The 21,395-nt window shown below is 38.4% G+C and overlaps 1 protein-coding gene across 3 annotated transcripts in view; it reads left to right on the top strand.

Moving 5' to 3' along the window:
• KHDRBS3 (KH RNA binding domain containing, signal transduction associated 3) overlaps window positions 1–21,395 on the top strand; it is a 95,846-nt gene that overhangs the window by 28,979 nt on the left and 45,472 nt on the right. For all 3 annotated transcript variants that reach the window (XR_012633088.1, XM_074898394.1, XM_074898393.1), the window contains exons 3-4: window positions 8,546–8,662; window positions 15,580–15,726. Coding sequence is in view for 2 of the 3 variants with exons in the window: in XM_074898394.1 (XP_074754495.1) it covers window positions 8,546–8,662; window positions 15,580–15,726 (264 nt within the window). In the remaining variant the exon portion in view is untranslated. The remainder of the gene's footprint in view (window positions 1–8,545; window positions 8,663–15,579; window positions 15,727–21,395) is intronic.

The raw sequence follows: 21,395 nt of genomic DNA, 5'->3' as shown, positions 1-21,395 counted from the left end.
GATGCTTCTGCTGTTTAGGTATATAGATAAGATTAATGAAGTATCAGTCATTGTTTGGTGATAAATGAGGTCTCTGGACCAAAACAGCCCACCAGTGCACTACCCCCATTCAAACAGCTTACTGGACCTGACACAGGGTTAACTAAGTTTTCTTTAAGTATTTCATTGCCCTTTCCCTCTTTAAAACTTCTCTCTGACTCCTTGAATAAATCATAACCTCAACACAGGTCAGGCAGTCCTAGCTCTGATCTGATCAGCCTGGCATTGTAATGCCTGCTCACATTACCTTTCCTGTCAGATAATATTCTCACAGGCTCATAGCTGGGTCCTGTGCAAATTTAGCCTCATTACCTCTGACAGCCCTGGAAGGTGACAGGTTAACTGCAGCAGAAAGCTATTCAACTGAATTTCAGAACAGCTGGGTTTCTATTGGAAAAGAATCTGTTAGACCTCAGATTCAAAAGTAGGTATTCTACTTTTTTGGGGCATCTTGGTCTCCCTGCAAAAACTGTGAGTTTCTGGTCTTCTGCTTAGTGTGCAGTTGAGTCTGTGGTGATGTGCTTAACATGCCTCCTACAAAACAGCTCTTTGTTGCTTCTGCATGCTATATATGTATATCCTCTAGCTGGGACCTTCTGTCTTGCTCAGACCTTGGCAGTGTTAACAGGCTTAATATCTAATGCTAGAGGTAGCTGGCCTAAATGTTTTTTTCATGTCTGGACCTTGATAGAAGGTGATAGACTAATCAAGACAGCCTGAACTTTGTCTGCTTTATGAAATAATGTAAGGTAGTCCCAGGAGTTATGTTCAGTTTCTGCTTGAAGCTGGTTGTGCATTTGAATTAATTTCTTCAGTTGTGTTCTTTAGACTCAAGTACACATTTAAAAAAACCCTGAATTAGTATCTCTTGATACGGTGACAGATAGTCTTACTTGGCAAGACTGAGACTTGTGGAAACTGTTCTACAGATTGCAGGTCCAGTCAAGTCTTTCCAAAACCTGTTTGTATACAATATTGTTATGAATTTTTCAGGTTGGTCCAGCTCTACAGATTCCTCTGAGAAGTCTGAATTGCTGTGAAAAGGAAATTAATCTGAGGTACATAAGTGAGGAATGAATATGCTTTGGTCATGCTGTCTACAATCCTTTGTAACTGGGACATGTGCTACAAGCAAGGATTAGGGAGGTCAGGGCTCTTACCTGACCTTATTGGGAAAGGGCCAACTTTTTGAGGCAGGATTCAGTTGTAAATCAAGTCACTACAGGTAGGAGTCCATGTGGATGCAGGATATCTAAACTGCCATGAGTGGAATGAGATCTTGTCAACTTAGGCAGTGGAGTTCAGGGTGATTTAATATGCCTTGCTATTTGATCAGCTGAGTATATCAACTGATTCTAGGTCAAGTGTGAAAATGTGACCCTTAAACCTGTACTTCTGCTGTATTTCAGGCTTGAAAATAATATTCAAACTTGCACAGACTTCAAGGCAGAATTCAGCTGGCCATGGAAGGTCATGATGTTGTCTTGGTGAAGGGACTTTCTGGATCAGCCCTAACAGTGATACAAAACTCCAGCATGAGAGGTGTTTCATAGCTTAGATACGTACAAATCAGGCAGGAGGGTGTTATCCCCCCTCCCACACATATAATGAATATACATTGTGAAGTAGTTTAGTCTCAGAAATGTGATTTTGCTTTGACAGTTACTGAACTCGTGTTCTGAATTCAGAGATAAAAATAGCTTCCATGGATAAGTGGAATGATGATGGTTTTCCATGAAATGATACAAAACTATGGGAACAATTATTTTTTTGTGACAGGCTACCTCTTCAAAAATTGCTCATAGATCTGCACTTAAATACTAGGTAAATCTCAGAAGTCAGTAAGAAATGGTCTGTGTTGTGTTCCCTGAAGTGGTCCTTTAAATATAGTCTCAAAAGTTAGACTTATGAAACTGGTGTCAGTTTAAGCCTTTTAGCTCAACATTAAAGTGAAATTATCTATTTTAAAATGTCTTTGTCATATCTGCAGTTGTTACATAAAGTTATGGAGAGTTTAATATTTTAATCACATGACTAGTTAGAAAACAATTTTTCATAATAGCTTAGTTTTAAGGATTTCTTAGAAATGAGAAAATGTGGTTGTATAACCATAAGTGACATGGGGGAACAAGCATCAAATGTAATACCATTACAACTTTTGAGCAACTTTATAGTAATTGACCAAGCTTTCAGTAAATAAATGTTTAAAGACCTATTACTGTGTTCTGTGGAGGAGAGAGTAGTTTGTGGTACCATACAGATGCTTGAAGTATTTACCTTTGTATACAAACCTTGTTTTCTTGAGGATAAGGTTTTGCAGTCTTCCTGGTTTCAAGTCATTGTAAGGGAAAGTGCTCAGAATCTTAATTTAACTGTTTTTTTTTTTCTAGTGACCCTATCACAGAGGAACTGTTGCAGAAAACTAATATGCCAAGAAAGCTTTCTATGGCTTTAATGGCAATGGCTTGCTTAGAGCTTTACAGGAAAGCATTTGGTCAAGCATTTATACTTCCACTAAGTATTTTAAGCTGGATGAACCATTCCCAGCACGCTTGTCTTGGTGGAGATAAACAAGGATTACTTGTTCTGTGGTATCCCCCTTTCTGTAATATATACACTTAAACATGCTGTAGCACTGGCATCAATTTGTCTTCTGCTGAAATTCATACATTAGATCAAATGCTTATGAAGAGAATGTCTCACTTGTATACCGTTTGTAGCTGTGTTTTCTCCAGAACCGTTTTCAGGGAATAGTAGTTTCAAGCAGTGATCTGATAAGGAAATAAATCTCTAGATGACTGTTATTCATATTTTGATTTGGGGATTCTGAAGAAATGGGTGTTAAGCAGTGATGTTTCTAATCTCCATTATATCTGCAGAAATGCTTCTTAAAATGAAGATTTATGAATGTCTAGACAAGAAACAATTTTCAAGCAAAAACATGATTATTTTTTGCTGTTTCTATTGGGATGAATTTTCTATATTAATGTATTTTAAATTGGAGAATTTTTGGTTATACAGTACATTAAGGTAATCTGTTAAAGGGAAACATATATGCTTTCAATACTGGTGGAGTTAACCAGTATTTGTGGGCTAGTGGACACCATGGCCAAGGGGTAGAATCCCCATTGAGAAGGAGCTGTTGCACTTGATGGTGTATCTTTACCCATAGAGTAAACCAGAGGTGTAGGTATAGGAGGATGTGCTTTCAGTGATAAGTTTTAGGGAATAAGAACACCCCTTAGATCTCGCATCCTTTTGCTCAAATTAATGTATATCTGGTGATAGTTTGTAATGAATGATCTAAGACTACAGAGAGTACTGTTTATCACTACTGGAATGTTATTTGGCTTGAAGTGTAGCTGAGGTAACAATTTTTCCCATCTCTTTCAAATTGTGACCTCCCAGGTCTGTTAATCTGAATCCTGATACTGTTTTTGTAAATATGCCTTAAATATTTTGCTGTAATTTTGTTTGAGGTACCATATTTGGCATATCCTTCAGAGCTGGTCTAGAAGCAGCTTTGAGTTGGGAACTCTATCTTCTGTTTTATGTACCGTCATCCATAACATCCTGAGTCTTACCTAAGACATCAGAAGCTGTCTTAATGTAGAGACAATCCTTGATTTAACACAGATGAATCATCTGGTGTTTAATAACATTCATGGCTGGTTCTTCAGAGTTCAGTTATCCTTTACAACTGTGTATTGGGCAATAGCTTCCACATCAGCTTGTACTGGAAAGCAGTGTGACTGCCTTAATACAATGTTAAGATGAAGCTAGTGACCTAGAGGACAGCTTGGGGTATTTACGCCAGTTTGGATGTGACCGTGCTGTACTAGGGTGAAAGGTGAGAAGAGGGCAGTCTGGCATGTCTGATTCTGAGCCAGAACTAGTGAATGTGACTGATCTGACTTGTGTAGAGCTGCTCCGATGTATTCTTGTTGCTATTCAGTGCCTCTAATTCAGAGATAGTTAGTTTATAAGCTTGAATTCAATATTAGACCTGATATTTTTTTTTGTTCTGTTCTTGTGCTCTTGGGCAAATAAACTCTAGATGTGAAACATGGGGAGGGCCCATGAAGCTTATACATGAGCATCTTGTGTAAGAGCTGACTTGAATATGCCAGACTTAATGATTTCTGTTTCACCAGCAGATAGGCTGGATTTGTTAATTTTGTGACAAACTTGTATTACTGCAGTGGTTTTGTACCTATAGGTACAAGTTGTCCTACTCATTGATTGCTGGGGATAAAGAGTATAAATAATCATAATAATTTGATATATTTTTGAGTATTTTTGTATCTCTGAAATACTTCAAAATAAACATTTACTGATCTGATGTTTCACATTTGATGTAAGAGATAAACCAGTGGTTCAAATGAAATACAGTACCTGTTCAAAGTAAATAATCTGTTTTCTACTGAAAACTCATTCAATATCATAAATGGGTTTTGTTTTACGGAATTAACTGAAATGTTCAAAAGCTTTTTGTCTGTTAAGTGAGAGCAAAAAGGCTTTGGGACTGCATTGTAAGCCATTTTTTAGTAGCCTTCAATGTTCATTGTGTTTTTAAGCTACATCTAGAGGTACTGTGCTTTCAAATCAGCAGAATTTCAGACTTGCAGCACGGTTTCTCATGCTTCAGACTTGTCAAATCTAATATTTAGAGCCTCAATGCACAGGAAAGAATAGTTCATTGGACCTCAGGATACAGCTAATACATTTTCATGTTCATTAACTGTGTTGTCTAGAACATGTCATCTGTGCAGCTACTTGTATAGTTACCAAAATGTCTAGCTTCAGTGCTAGAGGTTTTTGATTTTGAGAAGGTGACAGCTTCTGGTGGTGGTACATTTTGGAGGTCAATTTTTAGATATACACAAAATATTAAACTGTTTGGCTTTAAAATAATACAGCTGCAGTAAAAAGTGTTGAAACACCCAAATATTCTGAGTACCAAAGCCTTTTAGCTATTTTGATTACACACAAAGTGGATTTTGCTTTTGTTGCAGATACGCACTTCCATTTGTTAAGATTTGTAGTTTGTATTTTAATTGTCATAGTTGTTTGTTCCAGTGAAGAAGTGATGTTCAGATCTATGCATTGTGTTGTTAAATACATGCTTGTCTGCTCCTAAATTGCATTCAAAAGTGGAGCAAAACTTCACCTGAATATTTTAGCTAAGAATACTGCTGGATATTTAGACTATACCAGACTGTAGGGACTCAACAATCTGAAGTAATTTCAGCATACTTCACTGTAAATGGAAAATCTCTCATTTTAAGTGTATGCAGTGTTTATTTGTGTTCCTAATAACTTACAAGGCTATTTTAGAGTAACCATAAGTAATGCTTGAAAAACTGATGTAGTATTCCACTATATGAAAGCTTTCATTTGAGCTTAACTATGAACTCCCTGTTCATAAGTAATGATCCTTTATTTAAGCAAACAGTTTACAAGGAGTTACTGACTTCTGGAAGTTAGACTAGTTCTGAACTGCTTCAACTTGTTTAATTTTTTTAGTTACACCTCCAAAAATAATAAAATCAGAAGTGCAGGTTGGAAGGGAGGGACATCTAGAGAACACTTAGTCCAACGTTCCGTTGAAATAATGACTAAACCAGATTACACAAGGTCCTGTCAGTGACCTCGAGTCTTGAATATTCTCGGCAAGAGATATTACTGTTTTGTTGGACAGCTTATTTCTGATAAATATTTTCCTTGGCTGTATCTTAGAATATAAGAAAAAACAAATTGCCTGACAATTTCTTAATTTGGCCTAATTTTAGAAGAGTGTGGTTCATGGAAGGCCTTAAATTTAATAGCTTCTGTGGACTTTAGTCATCCATATGCAATTTGTTCAGTTGTCTTGGTTCTAACTCAGGTCTACATTGGGAGATGATCTTGCAATTACTAAGGAGGAAACAATCATATTTTCACATTTAGGCTTTTAATGCTTGCATTTCTTATCTAAAGCTGAAGTGGGTGAACTAAAGCTGTAGACTTTCTGCGCTGTAGGTTGACTGCAGTTGGGCCTTTTTTGTCAGCAAGAAAGGATTTTGAGCTGCTATTAACCCATTGTCAAGTGTTTTCAAACTTCTGCAGAGGAACAGAGAGGTCAAAGCAGCCCATCTTGGGCCTTTAATGACACAGTAGTAGGGGAAGAGTCAGAAAACTTAAACTGTTAAATAAATTTGAAGCTACAAACCAAGTAATATAATTATGCCTGTTTACTTTTTAGCACCACTGTATTTTATTTGTGCTTAAAACTATCTTTTCGTTAACATGATGTCACTCTGGGTTCCAACAGTGAACATTCTGGTTTTACATTCTCACTGGGGATAGTAAATATTCCTGAACAGTAGCTTTATAAATCTCTCTCACATTATTATTTTGTCAGGATTTGTGGAGGGTTGACCTTTGCTGGCTGCCAGGTGCCCACCAAACTGTTCTATCACTCTTCTTCCTCAACAGGATGAGGGGAGAAAGATGGAAAGTTTGTGGGTTGAGATAAGGACAGGGAGATCACTTGGCAATTAGTCATGGACAAACCAGACTTGACTGAATTTATTGCCAATTAACTGTAACAGAAGGACAGTGAGAAATAAAACTAAACCCACCTTTCCTTCAATTGCCCCCCTTTCTGTGCTCAACTTCACTCCTGACTCTACCTTCTTCCCCCAAGTGGCACAGGGGGATGGAGAATGGGGTTTGTGGTCAGTTCATAACACCTTGTCTCTGCTGCTCCTTCCTCCTGCTCTTCCCCTCCTTCAGCATGGGGTTCCTTCCACAGGATAGTAGTTCATAAACTGCTCCAGTGTGGTTCCCTTCCTGAAGGGCTGCACCCTGTGGAACAGACTGCTCCAGCATGGGTCCCCCATGGGGTCACAAGTCCTGCCAGCAAACCTGCTCCAGTGCGGGCTCCTCTCCACAGGCTGCAGCTCCTGCCAGGAGCCTGCTCCAGTGGGGGCTCTCTATGGGCCACAGCTTCCTTGAGGGCACATCCCCCTGCTCCGGCGTGGGGTCCCCCCTGGGCTGCAGGTGGGTCTCTGCTCCCCCATGGAGCTCCATGGGTGCAGGGCACAGCTGCCTCACCACGGGCTGCACCGCGGGCTGCAGGGGAACCTCTGCTCTGGGCCTGGAGCACCTCCTGCCCCCCTTCCTCACTGGCCTTGGGGTCTGCAGAGTTTTGTCTCACATTCTCAATTGGCTCAACTTTGTAGTGGTTTTACCCTTTCTTAAATATCATATAGGTGCTGTGTGGCTGATGGACTAAGCTTTGGGCAGTGGTGAGTCTGTCTTGGAGCTGGTTCTAGCCAACATGGAGTAAGCTTCTGGCATCTTTTCACATAATTCACCCCTGCAGCCTTGTGCTACCAAAACCTTGCCATGTAAATCCAATACAGGAATAAATTGCTACTTTCAGGGAGTTTCTGCAGCATTCCATAGCAATTTCCAAGTGTAGCTTATCTTTGTCAGCTTTTTGGGTGTGTTTTTTCCCAACTAAAATAGTTGTATGCATACTTTCAGTGAATCCTGAAGTCTTCTCTATAACTGTCCTTCAAATTTTATATAACTTCCAAAACAAAGTGCATCAATGTATGAAAGTGGGCTGCTGAATGTATACAGCTTTTCTCCTGGTATGTGTAACTGGGAATATATGCCCTGTGGGACAATTCTCATGAGAACTTTTGTACCTCTGGCCTCTATGAAACCCAGTTTTGTGTCACTGAAATGACAACAGGCAGGTTGTCCCTTGTTTTCCTTTTTTGAGACCAGTTTTCTTTACCCTTCTTTCTCTCCGAAGTACCTTTTGGCCTGAAAGAACATCAGCTGTATGTTTGGGTGTTTTCTGTGAATGGAAATGGTTGGTTTTTCTTTTTCTTCCTTTTTGTGGCTCACCACTTTCTTCTCCGTAGTTATCTTAATGGTATAATGCCATGGTTGTGAACCCCACCTGGCTTTGGTAAACTTCAGTGATAATGGGAGTTGAGTGACACATGAAAAGATCTTAAATGTAGATTCTGGTTTGGGACCATGTTTATGTGCTTATGTTCTCTGCATTTAATTTCTTGTTTGTGTGTTTTAGTTTAGGGCACATTGTATGGGTTACTGCATAAATCAAGTGAGGATAAGGCAAATAAGATTTTTCTTCAGAGCTTCGGTATTGTATCTGTGAGATTGCTGCCAGCTTTGTTTTTATGGTTATGTACCTGGTAACAATTGTTGAAAAACTGAGTTGCAGTTTGAGTACATCTGTTTGCATTGTTGAATGGGATAAACACAAAGTTCTTCCTGTATTACTTGAGTTCAGGTACTTCTGTGTTTCTGTTGACACCTGGTGGACATGCTATTAACTGTTCTACACAGTTGTACTTAATGACACTGTAATTTATGATCTAACATTTGTTTGCACATGGAATAAAAAGATGTTTCAGCAAAATATTCCGTTTTGCATGTTTTTATGCTTCAAAATCTAATGAGCATAATTTTTTTCTTACAGTTCAACTTTGTGGGAAAACTTCTGGGTCCACGTGGCAATTCTCTAAAGCGTTTACAGGAAGAAACACTGACAAAAATGTCTATTTTGGGAAAAGGTTCTATGAGGGACAAGACAAAGGTAAGACCCGAGTATGACTGTTAGTGAAGTGTTTGATACCTGTGTTTTCTAACTTACCTAAAATTTCAGGGGAGGTGAATGCACCATGTGACAAAAATTGGAGCAAATAAGAAGCATGGGATATCCTTATATTGGTTAGATTCAGGTGGAGTCTGTTTTCCAGGAAGTCTGTTCTCAGAGTATTTTGAAACTACCATGAGTTGTAAGTAGGACTCCCCAAACTGCAGTCCTTGGGGATGTGAGTGGGGCATTACCAGTGGTGTGATCTAGGTTGGTCTTCTACAGTTTATAATGAGTAATGCCCAAGTGACCATGGCAGCGTTCTTCCTTTTGAAGGAGCCTGATTTTCTAGATAGATCCAAACAAACATTTTCACATAAAAACATTTAAATCGAATACCATTTGATAACATTTATAGACAGAGAAGAAAAACAGCTGATGAAAGGAGATAAAATACAACCATAAATTTCACAGCTCTGAGGAGGACTTATGCAGCTTGAGCAGTTGACAAACTGCAGTTGTTTCTTTGGGAAGTGTTTGATTATACTGGATATATCTGTTACAAGAGCCAAAGTAGATGGCAGAGGAGACCTTTAGCTTGCTAGGTGTTTGTACTAATCAGTTTCACTCTTCACTGAAATAAATCTCTGGCTAAATCTGTAGCAGGTAAGTGTGTATCAGTGAGGAGATGTCAGCTGTCTGGTAAGCTGCATTTTTTTAATTGGAGCATTCCTAATGACACAAATTAAAACACTGAACATATTTCTTGCCTGTAGCATACTGTGTTTTATGGGCTCTAGTGAAATCTTTTTGTGCTTATGTAATCTGAAATTTAAAAATTGTGTGCTGTAAAGATTAGTAATGAGATGCATATGGAGGAGTGACTTAGAGCTGGCTACTGAATTTCCTAAACTATACTTTTTAGCACATCTCCATCAGCAAAATATAATGGTAGTGATTTATAGAATATTAAGAACTTGATCAGAGCCCATAATTACTTTGTTCTGTGCAAGTTGAGGTAACTCTTCCTTTTAGTTCCTTCTTGGGGATATTTTTATTAAATATAACAGGTTTACACAAATTGTCTTATTGACTTGACAATGAGGGATTTTTTGGAATGGGAGCTGTTATGTAATACAATACAACTTTGTGTTTCACAACTAGTTATGAAAAACTACATTGCTAGTAACTTTAAGAGGAAATAATGATTCAACTAGAAAAAAGAATATAAAGTAAACTTGCTCTAAGCCAGGGTGACAAAGTAAGTCTCCAAATTCTGTTTTAAATGATGCTTGGTGAACTTTCTGGAGTACATGTGGAATGTGCCAACTGGCATTCTTCTGTTGCTGCATTACATGTTTCTGTATCAAAGTGCAATGTGTCATGGAGTAGTAAGGCCCCTAGGTTTTCCTAACAGCTTTGCAGTATAAAATTTGTTTTATTAAAAACAGATCACACTGACAAGTTCAGATCCTAACTTGAGTCTCAGAATCCTGGGGAAACTTTAAAGGTTTCTATTTAAATTATATAAGCTTCTTGTTTCCTTTGGTAAAGAAGTAATTGTTCAAATTGTTATTAGACATCTCCTTGGCTGAGATGCTAGCCAAAACTGTTGAAGTAATTTTTTTGAAAACTGTAATAAAGTTGTTTGAGCTATTGTTTGGAGAAAACTTCAATACAATTCATCTTTGAGTTCAGAAACAGTAAGATGCCTGTCACTGTAGGTCTGGCTCTGTTTTTAAAAGTTACAATAGAGAGGAGCCAGTTGGATACTTCGGCATTATAGAGCTAGAATAACTTGTATGTACCTATTTAGAGTAGTCCTTAGTCTGCTTTAATTCTGAATGACAAATGACACTGTTTCCAGTACTCAATTGAACCTACAGGATATGTGTAAGAAAGTACTGGTGCTATTATACAAAGGCATCCTATCAGCTAATAACCTAGACCAGGTTGCACTTGTCCCTAGTTCTTTGGGGATGTGGCTTAGCAAGCCAGAGACTCTGTATATGGAGAACTTAACCAAACGAGAACTCAAGACACTTAATTCCAGTTTCATGTAGATTACCTATGTACTAACTGTTTCAACCATATTTCTTTAACAAGTAATTTATTATTTGCTTTGATCTTTGTACATTCCATTTAGCATTTTTGGAACTACTGTATTGGCCAGAGAACTATTGAATAACAGAACCCTAATTATAGATTTATTTTTCTGTATGAGAAAGGAGAGGTCTTTGCTGAAGGATTGAATTACTCGGTGTGGACAAGTTGCTGCTCAAAAGCTGGCGATTCTTGCATATGACCAGTTTTTGTATTACTTGGAAAATCTAGTGGAATCTTTAGTGTGGTATTGACAAATAATGAAGTATATTGCTCTTAGAATCATGGGTTGCAAGGGTCCTTTCAAGGTCATCTAGTCCAACTCCCCTGCGATGAGCAGAGACACTTCCAACTAGATCAAGTTGCTCAAAACCCCATCCAACCTGACCCTGAGTGTTTCAAGGGATGGGACATGTATTACCTCTCTGGGCAACCTGTGCCAGTGTTTCACCATGCTCACTGTAAAAAAATTTCTTCCTTATCTAGTCTGAGTTTACCCTCTTTTAGTTTAAAACCATTAACCTTTGTCCTGTATGTTATATTTCAAATAGAGAAGCCTGAGATGCTCCTACAGGAGAGCAGTAGTTCAGTAGTGTATGTTACTCTTCTACTTACATGTAAACCAGGTGACAAAACCAAGCAGTTCACTGCTGCCTGGGTGATGCTCAGAGCACTAATCTAGAGAAGATGAATGGTGAACCAAGGTGTTGAACCAGCCTAGACACACACATAGGGGAGAGACTGCCTTTTCACACCTGTGACTCCAAACATGAGTTATCTTCCACACAGTTTCTCCAGCATAGTTGCTTCTCCCTGTTTTCTAATGGTCTATTTGACCAAACAGAAAATCCACAGGTTTCTAGCATGCTATTTTGCATCTTGTAGGACAGGAGGAATAATTTAAAAATGATTGCCATTATGTAGGATCTTCTTCCAATTCTCATTGATATTTTAAGTGTCAGATGACAGTGAAATCTGAACAATGCTGTATTCTGGTAAACAGGAGATTGGAACAAACCTTGTTTTCAGAAGTGCATAGGTGATATAAGAATATGTTCAACGACATGAACTGTAATGTAAAGTTTTTTAAATACCTGGGAAAATCCCCTATTTTCAGTTTTGAAGCACTATTGTGTTTAGAATTTGCTACAGTTAGCAAATCTTTGGAATTACCAAAGGTTTAAAAAGCCTTCAGCTGATGTAAATTAGCATCCTTACACTGAAGCCAGATTTACACCACAACAGCTGAGGATCTAATCTGTTGTCTCTAAAGTTCACTGCAGCACCTTTGCTGCCACTAGAAGTGAGAGATCTTAATGCTCATGGCTACTTAGTGATGGTGACCACAGATTCTGGGATGAACCATTTGCTGGAAGCTCTGGATCAGATTGTCAGGTATTTCTAAACACTTGCACGTTAGTATACCTGCTGCATTACCAGCTTTAAATTAATGATTACTACTTTGCTGCGGTGAGGGAAAGTGGCAGTAAGCTTCATAGACTTCACTAAAGTTCTAAACACTTTATTTTTTTAAGATAACTTCAAAGGCTTGTGGAAGAAAGCTAATTGATGTGGAAGGTTGAGAAAATATAGCAAAGATCACCATTACCTTTTGCAAGTTCCCTAGAGAAACAATTAGATAAGCCAGGGTAATAGATACAGATAAACCAGTCTGACTTCAAATTCATTTGGGGCAACAGTGTTTCTCTAGCTCTGACTTGTAATTGCCTTTTCGGAATGTCCGATCCTCATAATACGAGACTTGGGTTTAAGAGCACATTCTAAAGTCTTATTTTTCATATCTTTGTTCCTTACTTGTTAAACTGAGCTCTAGAATCAGTCTAGGCTTCCATCTCTTGTCAACATCTGGAGGACCATTTCATATATCTGCTTGCGATATACAATATCTAAATTCAGTAATTCTCTTAAAATAACATGTTTTTTCAAGCTGTGCTGTCACTTCATCAGTGTCTTTTTACTAGTCAGTGCTGAGATGCCTTCTGCTAGACTACTCAGGCTTTCATGTGTCTACAGGAGAGTGAAGAAAAGGATCTATTTCGGAATTTCTTTATTCCATGACAAGATTGCTTTTTATTGTAAATCTGAAGAAACAACTTAAAGCTTTCCACCCCAGTTGGTTTATTCGTGTGTTACTAATAGCTTGAGACTGGTACAGGCCTTTCAAGAACTTGAGTGTTCTGAATGGTTTATTAAATCTGACAGAAGCCAAATTTAAGATAATATTAAAAATAGATATCAGGTAGTACCTAAAGAAATTTAGAATCTAAATCAAAGGTGATGTAGTGAAGATGAAAACACAGTACTATGAGCGTGTTTTGATAAATACTGCTACTCAACTTCTGATTTAAAGCAGTAGACTTATAGGGCTGGTATCTGGTTCTTGATAGCTTGACAAGGACAATGAAAAGCAAAAAAAATTCTGCGTATGGTACAATACAGGTCAAAGTATATTAACTGTGTTGTAGGCACATTGCCAGATGCCTTGTGCTGCCATGCATCATAAGCTGTGCTAGTACTCTGCTTTGTTCTGGACCACGAAGGAATGAAATACAAGAGCACAAGGTATGAAGCAAATGGGGTAAGCTTTCTCATAAGGCTCTTGCAGTGCATTACTCCACTGAAAATTGTACGGATAACATGAAGTTAAATCAGATTGTCCAAACCATGAACCATTTGGTATGATACAATTTGTATGAGAAGATGGACATTCAAAGGACAGATTTTTTTTTAAATAAAGCAAGTGGTGACTTGCTGTCTTATCTCCCTTGTTCCACATCTGGTGTGCTTTCCCCCTCTACTGCAATGGAGATTTGAGAGCTTCTGAAAGGATGAAAAAAGTTCTCTGTTTTGGCCAACCAAGCATCATCCACATGCACTAGGCCAGCCTTACCAGTGTAGGTACTGTCAGGTAATGGAAGGCAGAGGATTTTGTGGGAGCTAAAAATACTGTCAGATACTGGAATGGAAACAAGTGGTGGCTTTTGTGTTGGTCATCATGGGGAATACAAAAACCTGAAATGCCTAATGTGTGCCTAATTTTGGGAGACGTATGCCAAGTGAGCTCATTCTCATTTGTGTGTTAAGAGCTGTGGAGAGTAGTGTTGCCAAGTCATGTTATGGAATTGAAGAAAATCATAATCAGTGAACTTCTCAAGTGAAGCAAGAAAAAAGGATAAAATTACTTTAAAAGTTTGCTTATGGAATGATTTTAGAACAACCTGCACTGATATCTTTTCGGTTTTGTTAAAATTACTGATTTAAATCGTCTTTCACCAGGTATTGTATGTGAAATTGACTTTTTTTATTGCTTGCTGCTATTACCAGGCAAGTTGATTGATAATCACAGAAATAAATTTTCTTAATTCTCAATTCTCTGCACATCTAACTGTACAGTGATTTTTTTCCCCCTTTAAAATAAAATAAAATAGGGACTGCTTGATAGCATGTCTATACTAAAATACATATATGGGGAACTCCACTGATTAAAATATCTAGCTTCCAGTACTAGATGACACTTCATATAACTTGAATAACTGTGCTTAAATTACTTAAACAGTTCCTATTAAAACTAAATTTTTAAGTGTGTAATGTTTGTATTGTTTTACTTCCTGTTTAAGATCAGTTATTTGTATTGATGATGGTATTGCTATCAAAGTCTAATCCTGCTCACTCTGGCCTCTTAATGCTCTTGTTGTGAATGCTCTAATGGCTAACTAGAATCTGCTGATTTTTTTTAACATCCTCATACTCAAACATTTAGTATGATAGGAATGTTAGTAGAGAAGCAAAAATGGATTTTCACTTACAAACCTCAACCCATAATTAAGGATGTGTGAGTGAGTTTTCAACTATTATTGAAGTTATACTTTTAGTAATCTAAAGGGTGAAGTATTTGCCTGGTTCTTGCTGAATACAGTAAGCAACAGGGGGTAGTTTAGAGCTTTGTTTTTTTTAGATAGCAGAACTGCTAAGAATTTGATATGATCTGGTAATACAGTGAAATTGTTTTTAATGGTAGTTTAGTCTTTTGGAATGCACCTGTCAGACTCACATAGGCTCCCCTCCTCTTGTGTGTAACACATGATGTCTCCTAGGTCTGTGGCCATTTTGCATGTGAATGCAAGTATTTGGGAACTGAGCACTGCTCCACTACATTAAAACCTCAGTTTCTCATTGCTTCTGAAGTGGGTTGAGTGAAGCAGAAAAAAAGAAATAAACTATTTTCTGAAACAGTCATGTCGTCCTCCCTTGTCTCATATGCTCTTAGATTCATGTCCAAGTAAGCATGGTTCTGTGAAGGATGTACTTATGGGATAGAAATCTGTGAGAACAGAAAACAAAATCTGAGCAGTGCAATAGTACAGAGATTGGAATAATATTGGTAAGTCTCGCTCTTGCAGAATGTTAGATCAAACTGTTTCTAAAGACTGCTTTTGAAGAAAGAGGCTTCACGGTCACTTTTTGTTTCTGCCCTCTGCATGAATCTGGTGCATTTGGGAAAACTCCTGGGAACATTTTCTTGTGCTACAGTTCCTGTATGTGAGCAGAAGTGTGACGTGGGTCATACTTCATGTGTTGCTGGTGACTTACCGTTAAGGAAACGGATACTACTCTGATGCTGTAGCAGTGGGATTTGAAGTGTATCAGGGAAGTGTATGATGTTACACTTTATTTGTTGATATCTGAGTATGAGTAAACAATATGTGCAAATGCTTCTGAACCAACTTTCACACTTGCATTGTATGTTTAAAATAAGAACGTGAAAAAAAAAAACAACTTTCTTTATCTCCTAGGAGGAAGAGTTGAGAAAAAGTGGAGAGGCAAAGTATTTCCACCTAAATGATGACCTGCATGTTTTGATTGAAGTATTTGCTCCACCAGCAGAAGCATATGCCAGAATGGGACATGCATTGGAAGAAATCAAGAAGTTCCTCATCCCTGTTAGTATTTTATTTTTTTCATAAGAATTCTGGTAGTCTTGAGTGAGAAATTCTGTCTCTAAACCCAATTTCCTGTACAGTGTTAGGTGATGTTGCTTAATTTCCTTCACCTGTGAAAGAAATGGTGATATTTACAAATATTTTTCATTTTGATATAGGCAGTTATTGGGTGAATGTGTAACTGTCCAAATACCATCTCATCTCATGATGACCTATAGTAAGAGCAACTTATTCTCATTTAACTGGTCATGTGCGGAGTATTTAAGTCTACAAATAACTGTACAAATCTAAAATATGGGAAAATAACTTTGCTTAAGGGTAGGGTTTTTCTGTGTTCTTTGTACACCTGAAGCATCAGGATAAGGTTCTGTTTTACTAAGGATAAATAAATTTGAAATTGCAGTATTGCTCATACCCATAATCCTGGTTTAGTGTTCAGTGATGAGAATAAATTCAATTTTATCTTGGATCTTTACTTTTTCACAAAGCTAGTGATACATGAGTTATACTTGTCTTCTGGTGTATACTTCAACTTGTGATGTACAGATGTATAAAATGAGATGTGATTTCCAGTATAAGTTTGCACTCCAGGTTTAGGATATGTATAGACAATGGTGTTGCAGGGTTTCCAATGTCTTTCTACAGAAGATTCCTGTATTTGCTTCTCATGTAAGGACCAACCTTGATTTGCTTTGCAATATTAAAGTGCTTGGAACAATCCCAACCCTCAAGAAGCTGAGGTGTTTGAGGTGGTAGTACTATATGTGAAATTCTTAACTGTAGAAGGTTCACTAAAGAGCAAATAGCTTTACTGGTTATCAAATGAACAAATACAGAAAGCAAAGCATCCTCAAGGTGCATCAGCTTCTATTTACTTTTACTATTGAAAATATTACACAAGTGTTTAGTTTTGATCCATGTCAGATCTTGAAAACGTGGGAGACATAGCTAAGGAAACTTTACTGAGGTGTGTATCTAAGTGTCAGCAGCACATGAATGTGTGAGTATAGTGTAACTGTGTTCAGGACTAGTTGGGGATGTCTGTTGTGTGGCCACTACAGCCTGTTGGGGGTAGAACCACCAGCTGTACTCTGTGGTGAAGCAGTTGGTGCTGATAACCTGACAGTGCTACTGTATGCATTAGGGAGGTTTTGGTATGTTCTAAACCTAGTCTAGTTCCATGAAGCTACTTTCCTGAGTTACTAGAGTTGATTAAGTGCTCCTGGAATGTTTCTTCTGGCATGTTTTAGTCTGAATGGAAGTTAGTTCATATGCCCCATACTACTTCATGACATGAACCAAAGCATGATAAGTGACAATCATCAGGAGGTTAACTTATTTCACATCAGGATGTATTCCTAAAACACCAACGTAGATACACCTTAAGACAGTGTAAAACCAAAGAAATGGTCTGAGCGTTACATTCTCATGTTAGAAAGAAGCAAGCACCATATTATAACTTTGCAAGTACCAAATGACTGTCTTGATTTATATGAAAAGGTAAAGAAACATGTCACGGTTCAAACATTCTAATTGATCAGCTAGGGAGTTCTCAACAGTTTTTGTCAGAATGCTGGGATGTCAATGTTGAAGGCTACTGTATTTACATGATTAATGATTTGATTGTGTGAAGAGTTAAGGCAGAATTCATTTCTTGGCTATTCTAGTGAGCAAACCTCCTGCTTTTAGATGAAAATATGCTCATTTGGATAACGGCTTTTTGCATGCACTGGAAGTAAGGATGTATCTGGTTCCCCTGCCCCCTTCACTAGAGATAGTTTTCTTCATTAAGCTTGATTCACCTAACGTCATAATAAATTAAGTTTATAAAAACCTAGCCATTACTTCACTGCTCTTAGGCCAGTAGAATTACAGACTGATAATGAGCAATTCCATTCATGGATTGTACACATTTCCATCTCAGCTGTTGATCATTGCATCTTTATTTTATTGAGCTGAACTGATGCTACATAAACTTATCTGAACTATGGGATCAAGCCAACACTGCCATAATTTCTTTGTCTTTTTCAATGTAATTTTATCAGAATGGTTCTGAATGCCTTAATCTCTTCTGCCCTGCCCCCACTTGCAGCAGGCACTCCAGGAAGCAATAAGGAGTGACAGTGTCCTCTCTAGAACTGCCATTTTGGTTAACTGCTGCCAGATACAACTTAATTTTTATTTTTGATAAGGTCTGTTGTGGCTTACTTCACAAATTAGCAGTTTTATTCTAAGAGAAGTCCTGCTATCAGTATATATGATTATGATCTTAATTTGTGTTCTCCTTATGTAAGTTAACCACAACTTGAGATGCTGAACCTAATTTATGAATGTGGTCATTGTTCAGTTTGCAGATTGGGCCTGAACATAGTCACAATTGGTTCTAGAATATAGGTAGGATACAAAATATTCTTGTGGTACTTGTAGTAACTGGCTATAGCAAAAATGCTTTAGCCTCTCTTGGATCTTTTTAGATCCATGAACAAACACCTTTTGCATTGAAGGTCAGACTCAAGCAGCTGCAGAGGCCACTGCACTTCCTTGAGACTATTGGTATAACTCAAACCAAGACACAAAACCTTGACTTGAGGTATTTTTTGGCTGTGCTTATGTTGCCTTGACTCTCCTGTCTTCTGTAGGTAGAATTGTGGCTTCTGACTTGTTTTGTCCTCCTTCAAATTAGCCAGTCCCTTTGTTCTGGCCAGTTTGACTGTTAGATTGGTGGGTGTTATGTTTGATATTATTTATCCCAGAATTACTTCTGTCAGGACAAAAAGCTAGGTACTTCCACCCTCACCTCCTCCCTGGGTCCTGCATTATACTGTGGTGACTGCAGTTTTGGCCAATAGAACTCTTAGTCTAGTTTAATTTTTGAGTTGTGGCAGTTATTCTTCTTTTGACAGTTACAGCATTCATTATGCTTTGCTCTTGGTTATTTGAGTTTCTTGTTTTCCTTGTCTTGAAAGAAAAATACAGAAACATCCTTGAGAGAAGAGTCTGTTGTAGTCAATTTACAATGTGAGCAGAATTTACCATTTTTACCTGTAGTCTACCTTGCCTCCTGCACATGCAGTTTAAGATGTGGTAATGAAATAGCATTTAATGGCATTTGGAAGAGCTTGGTGGGCTCTAGAAACTCTTAACACACTTTAAGATGGTGAATAACTAAGGGGTGTGTAGAAAGGTGGCTTGAAACCTGGTAACTATTGCTCACTGCCAGGATAAAAATCTGCTTGGGTGTTTTCCAAAACTGCATAGGGTTTTGCAGGGATCTGTCCAAACATTAAATGAAAATGTTTTAATTGATAATTTGAATGATAAATTTGAATAAGGTCTTAGGTTACAGGTGATCCTAAGGAGAGCTGCTGCCAGAGTCTTGATCAGGGCTGGGTGGAAATAACAGATAAAATCTCAAAGAATTTTGGCTAGTTGGATCATGATAGCAATTCTGTGTAGGGAGAAAATCTCTCACGTGTATCTCGATGTAGTCATTCCTACAGAAGAAAACATTCTCCATCTTCAGAGAAGGCGGTAGTCAGAATGGGCAATATTCATAAAATGAGAGTACCTCTGTCCACTTGAAATTAATCAGTAGCATTTGACTGTAATTCAAATGTGTTTTGCCAGTTATCAGGCCTAGCATAAAGGACACAGCCAGCATAAAGATGAACCAATAACCAAATTGTATTTGATACAAAAGGGTCAGTACGTGGGTGAGTGCTGGGGATACAAACAAGTCAGTCAGGTTATACATAATTGACATCAATCCCACTGACCCCAACAACGACACCACACAACCAACAATGGGTGGAATCTATGGGAGACTGCATGTCACCATTTAAGGAACAGGAGACAACCGGGTCAACAAGCCAAACACATAAGACCAAGGAAGCCACACACTGAATCCCTACACAGCCCACGTTTACAGAAGCCAGACCTGAGTGGAGCCCAGTCCCAGGGAGGCGGGAGGTCCTTCCCCAACAGGGAACTCTGCTCAGGACATCCACCTCACACACAGACACTGCCCCTCCTGCAAGGGGTCCCAGCTTTTACCCCTCAGTGGACACCTGACCTTGGGTTACTCACTGCGGGACCCCTGGGGCTCATTGACCCAATGGCTCTGTCTGCAAGGCCGCCCCACCCTGGAGGGAAGCCTAAAGGGAAACTCACCCCCCTTTGGGAAGGGCTGTGGGAATCACCCACATGTCAACCTTAGTTTGGGGCTTGGGGTTGAAACCCCAGCATTTCAAAGTGTTACCTCTGCCTAAATTGTACAGGGGACGAGCACAGTCTAAAGGGTTTCTGTGTATGTCATATGTTCTAGATGAGGAGATCATTGTCTCCTCAATTTGACTTCAAGTGTGCTGCTTTCCAGCAGTGGGTATTCATAAACTGACCATTTGTTACTTTTAATTGAAGAATCCATTTCAGAGTCTAATGGATTAACACTGCTGCTTATCGTGGCTTCCTTCTATGCCCCTTCACTCTGTATCCTTCCTGCTGCCTCTGGCATATGTGATAAGGACCATTTTTTCTGTTCTGTGTCTTGGCACAGTGGAGCCTCTGTCTAAGGCTGCTGATATGTCCAGTAGTATGCTACAGAAAAAAAACCACCAGGGAGAAAAGAAAGATCCTAAGCACATTTTTAAGAAATTGAATGAAATGAATATAAAATCAAAGGTATTTTTCTAGGAGCCCAATTCTGAGGAGGATGTCTTGTGGAGAGTTGATGAAGGGCATCTGTTATATGCATGTCAGAACTTTGAAACCTAAGTATTGATTGTGGTACAGTTTTAACAACTTAGCATTTTGTTTGAAGATTGAAGTACTGGCCAGTTCTGGTCCAGCAGCAAAGTACAAATATAAAGTGGGTTTCTGTACATTAGTTGACCAGAGTAGTGTTCAATTGCCCATTTTGATTCTACTCCCTCTGATGGTTTGGCTGTGCATTGGTTCCAGGTTGTTTTATAACAGAATCTGTTTCTCAAAAGCTTCAGTTATGCAGTTTGAAACAGTTGATTCAGTCTTCTAGACTTTTTTCCTTCATCCTGCTTGGTTGGTTTCTGTTGCTAAATAGAGGATGATCTTGGATGGACAGTTGAATTACGTTTCAGAGCCTATTTAAGAGTTTGGAAAAATTCCTTTGTAGTCCCACTCTTTTTAATACTAGTAACTATCTTCAGCAATGGCATATAAAGGAAAACTCTTAATCCTGTTAGTGGAAGATAGGGCAAGTGGAATGTTTTAAGGCTAATGGAGGCCTTTGAGTTCATAGATGCTTTAATCTCCTTTCAATGTGGAGTTATGTTTCAGTGAGTTGTTTGCAAGGCTGCCTGACAGTTTTCTGGTACCTGTCTAGTGAATAAATGTAATATCAGATTTCCAGTGAGAGATACAGATCCTTTGTTTTGCAATTGAAATATAAAAACAGACCGTATTTGGACAAACCTGCCTTGTTTTAAATAGGATTTGCAGAGATAAGAGCTGTTACATCAGAAGTATCGCTTCATTCTTATTAGAGGACCTGTTAATATTTTGATACTTAGTGTGTGTATCACTTTCTGATTCACCTTTACACATGCATTCTTTGGTTCACTTTAAGTGGAAGAAAAATGGCAGAAAAAAATGTACAGCTCGAGTTCATTGCTGCATCTATTATATTCCTGTGC

Source organism: Athene noctua, chromosome 2 (genome assembly GCF_965140245.1).
Source record: "Athene noctua chromosome 2, bAthNoc1.hap1.1, whole genome shotgun sequence".
NCBI lineage: Eukaryota > Metazoa > Chordata > Aves > Strigiformes > Strigidae > Athene > Athene noctua.
This window is presented reverse-complemented; position numbering and strand designations above follow the sequence as displayed.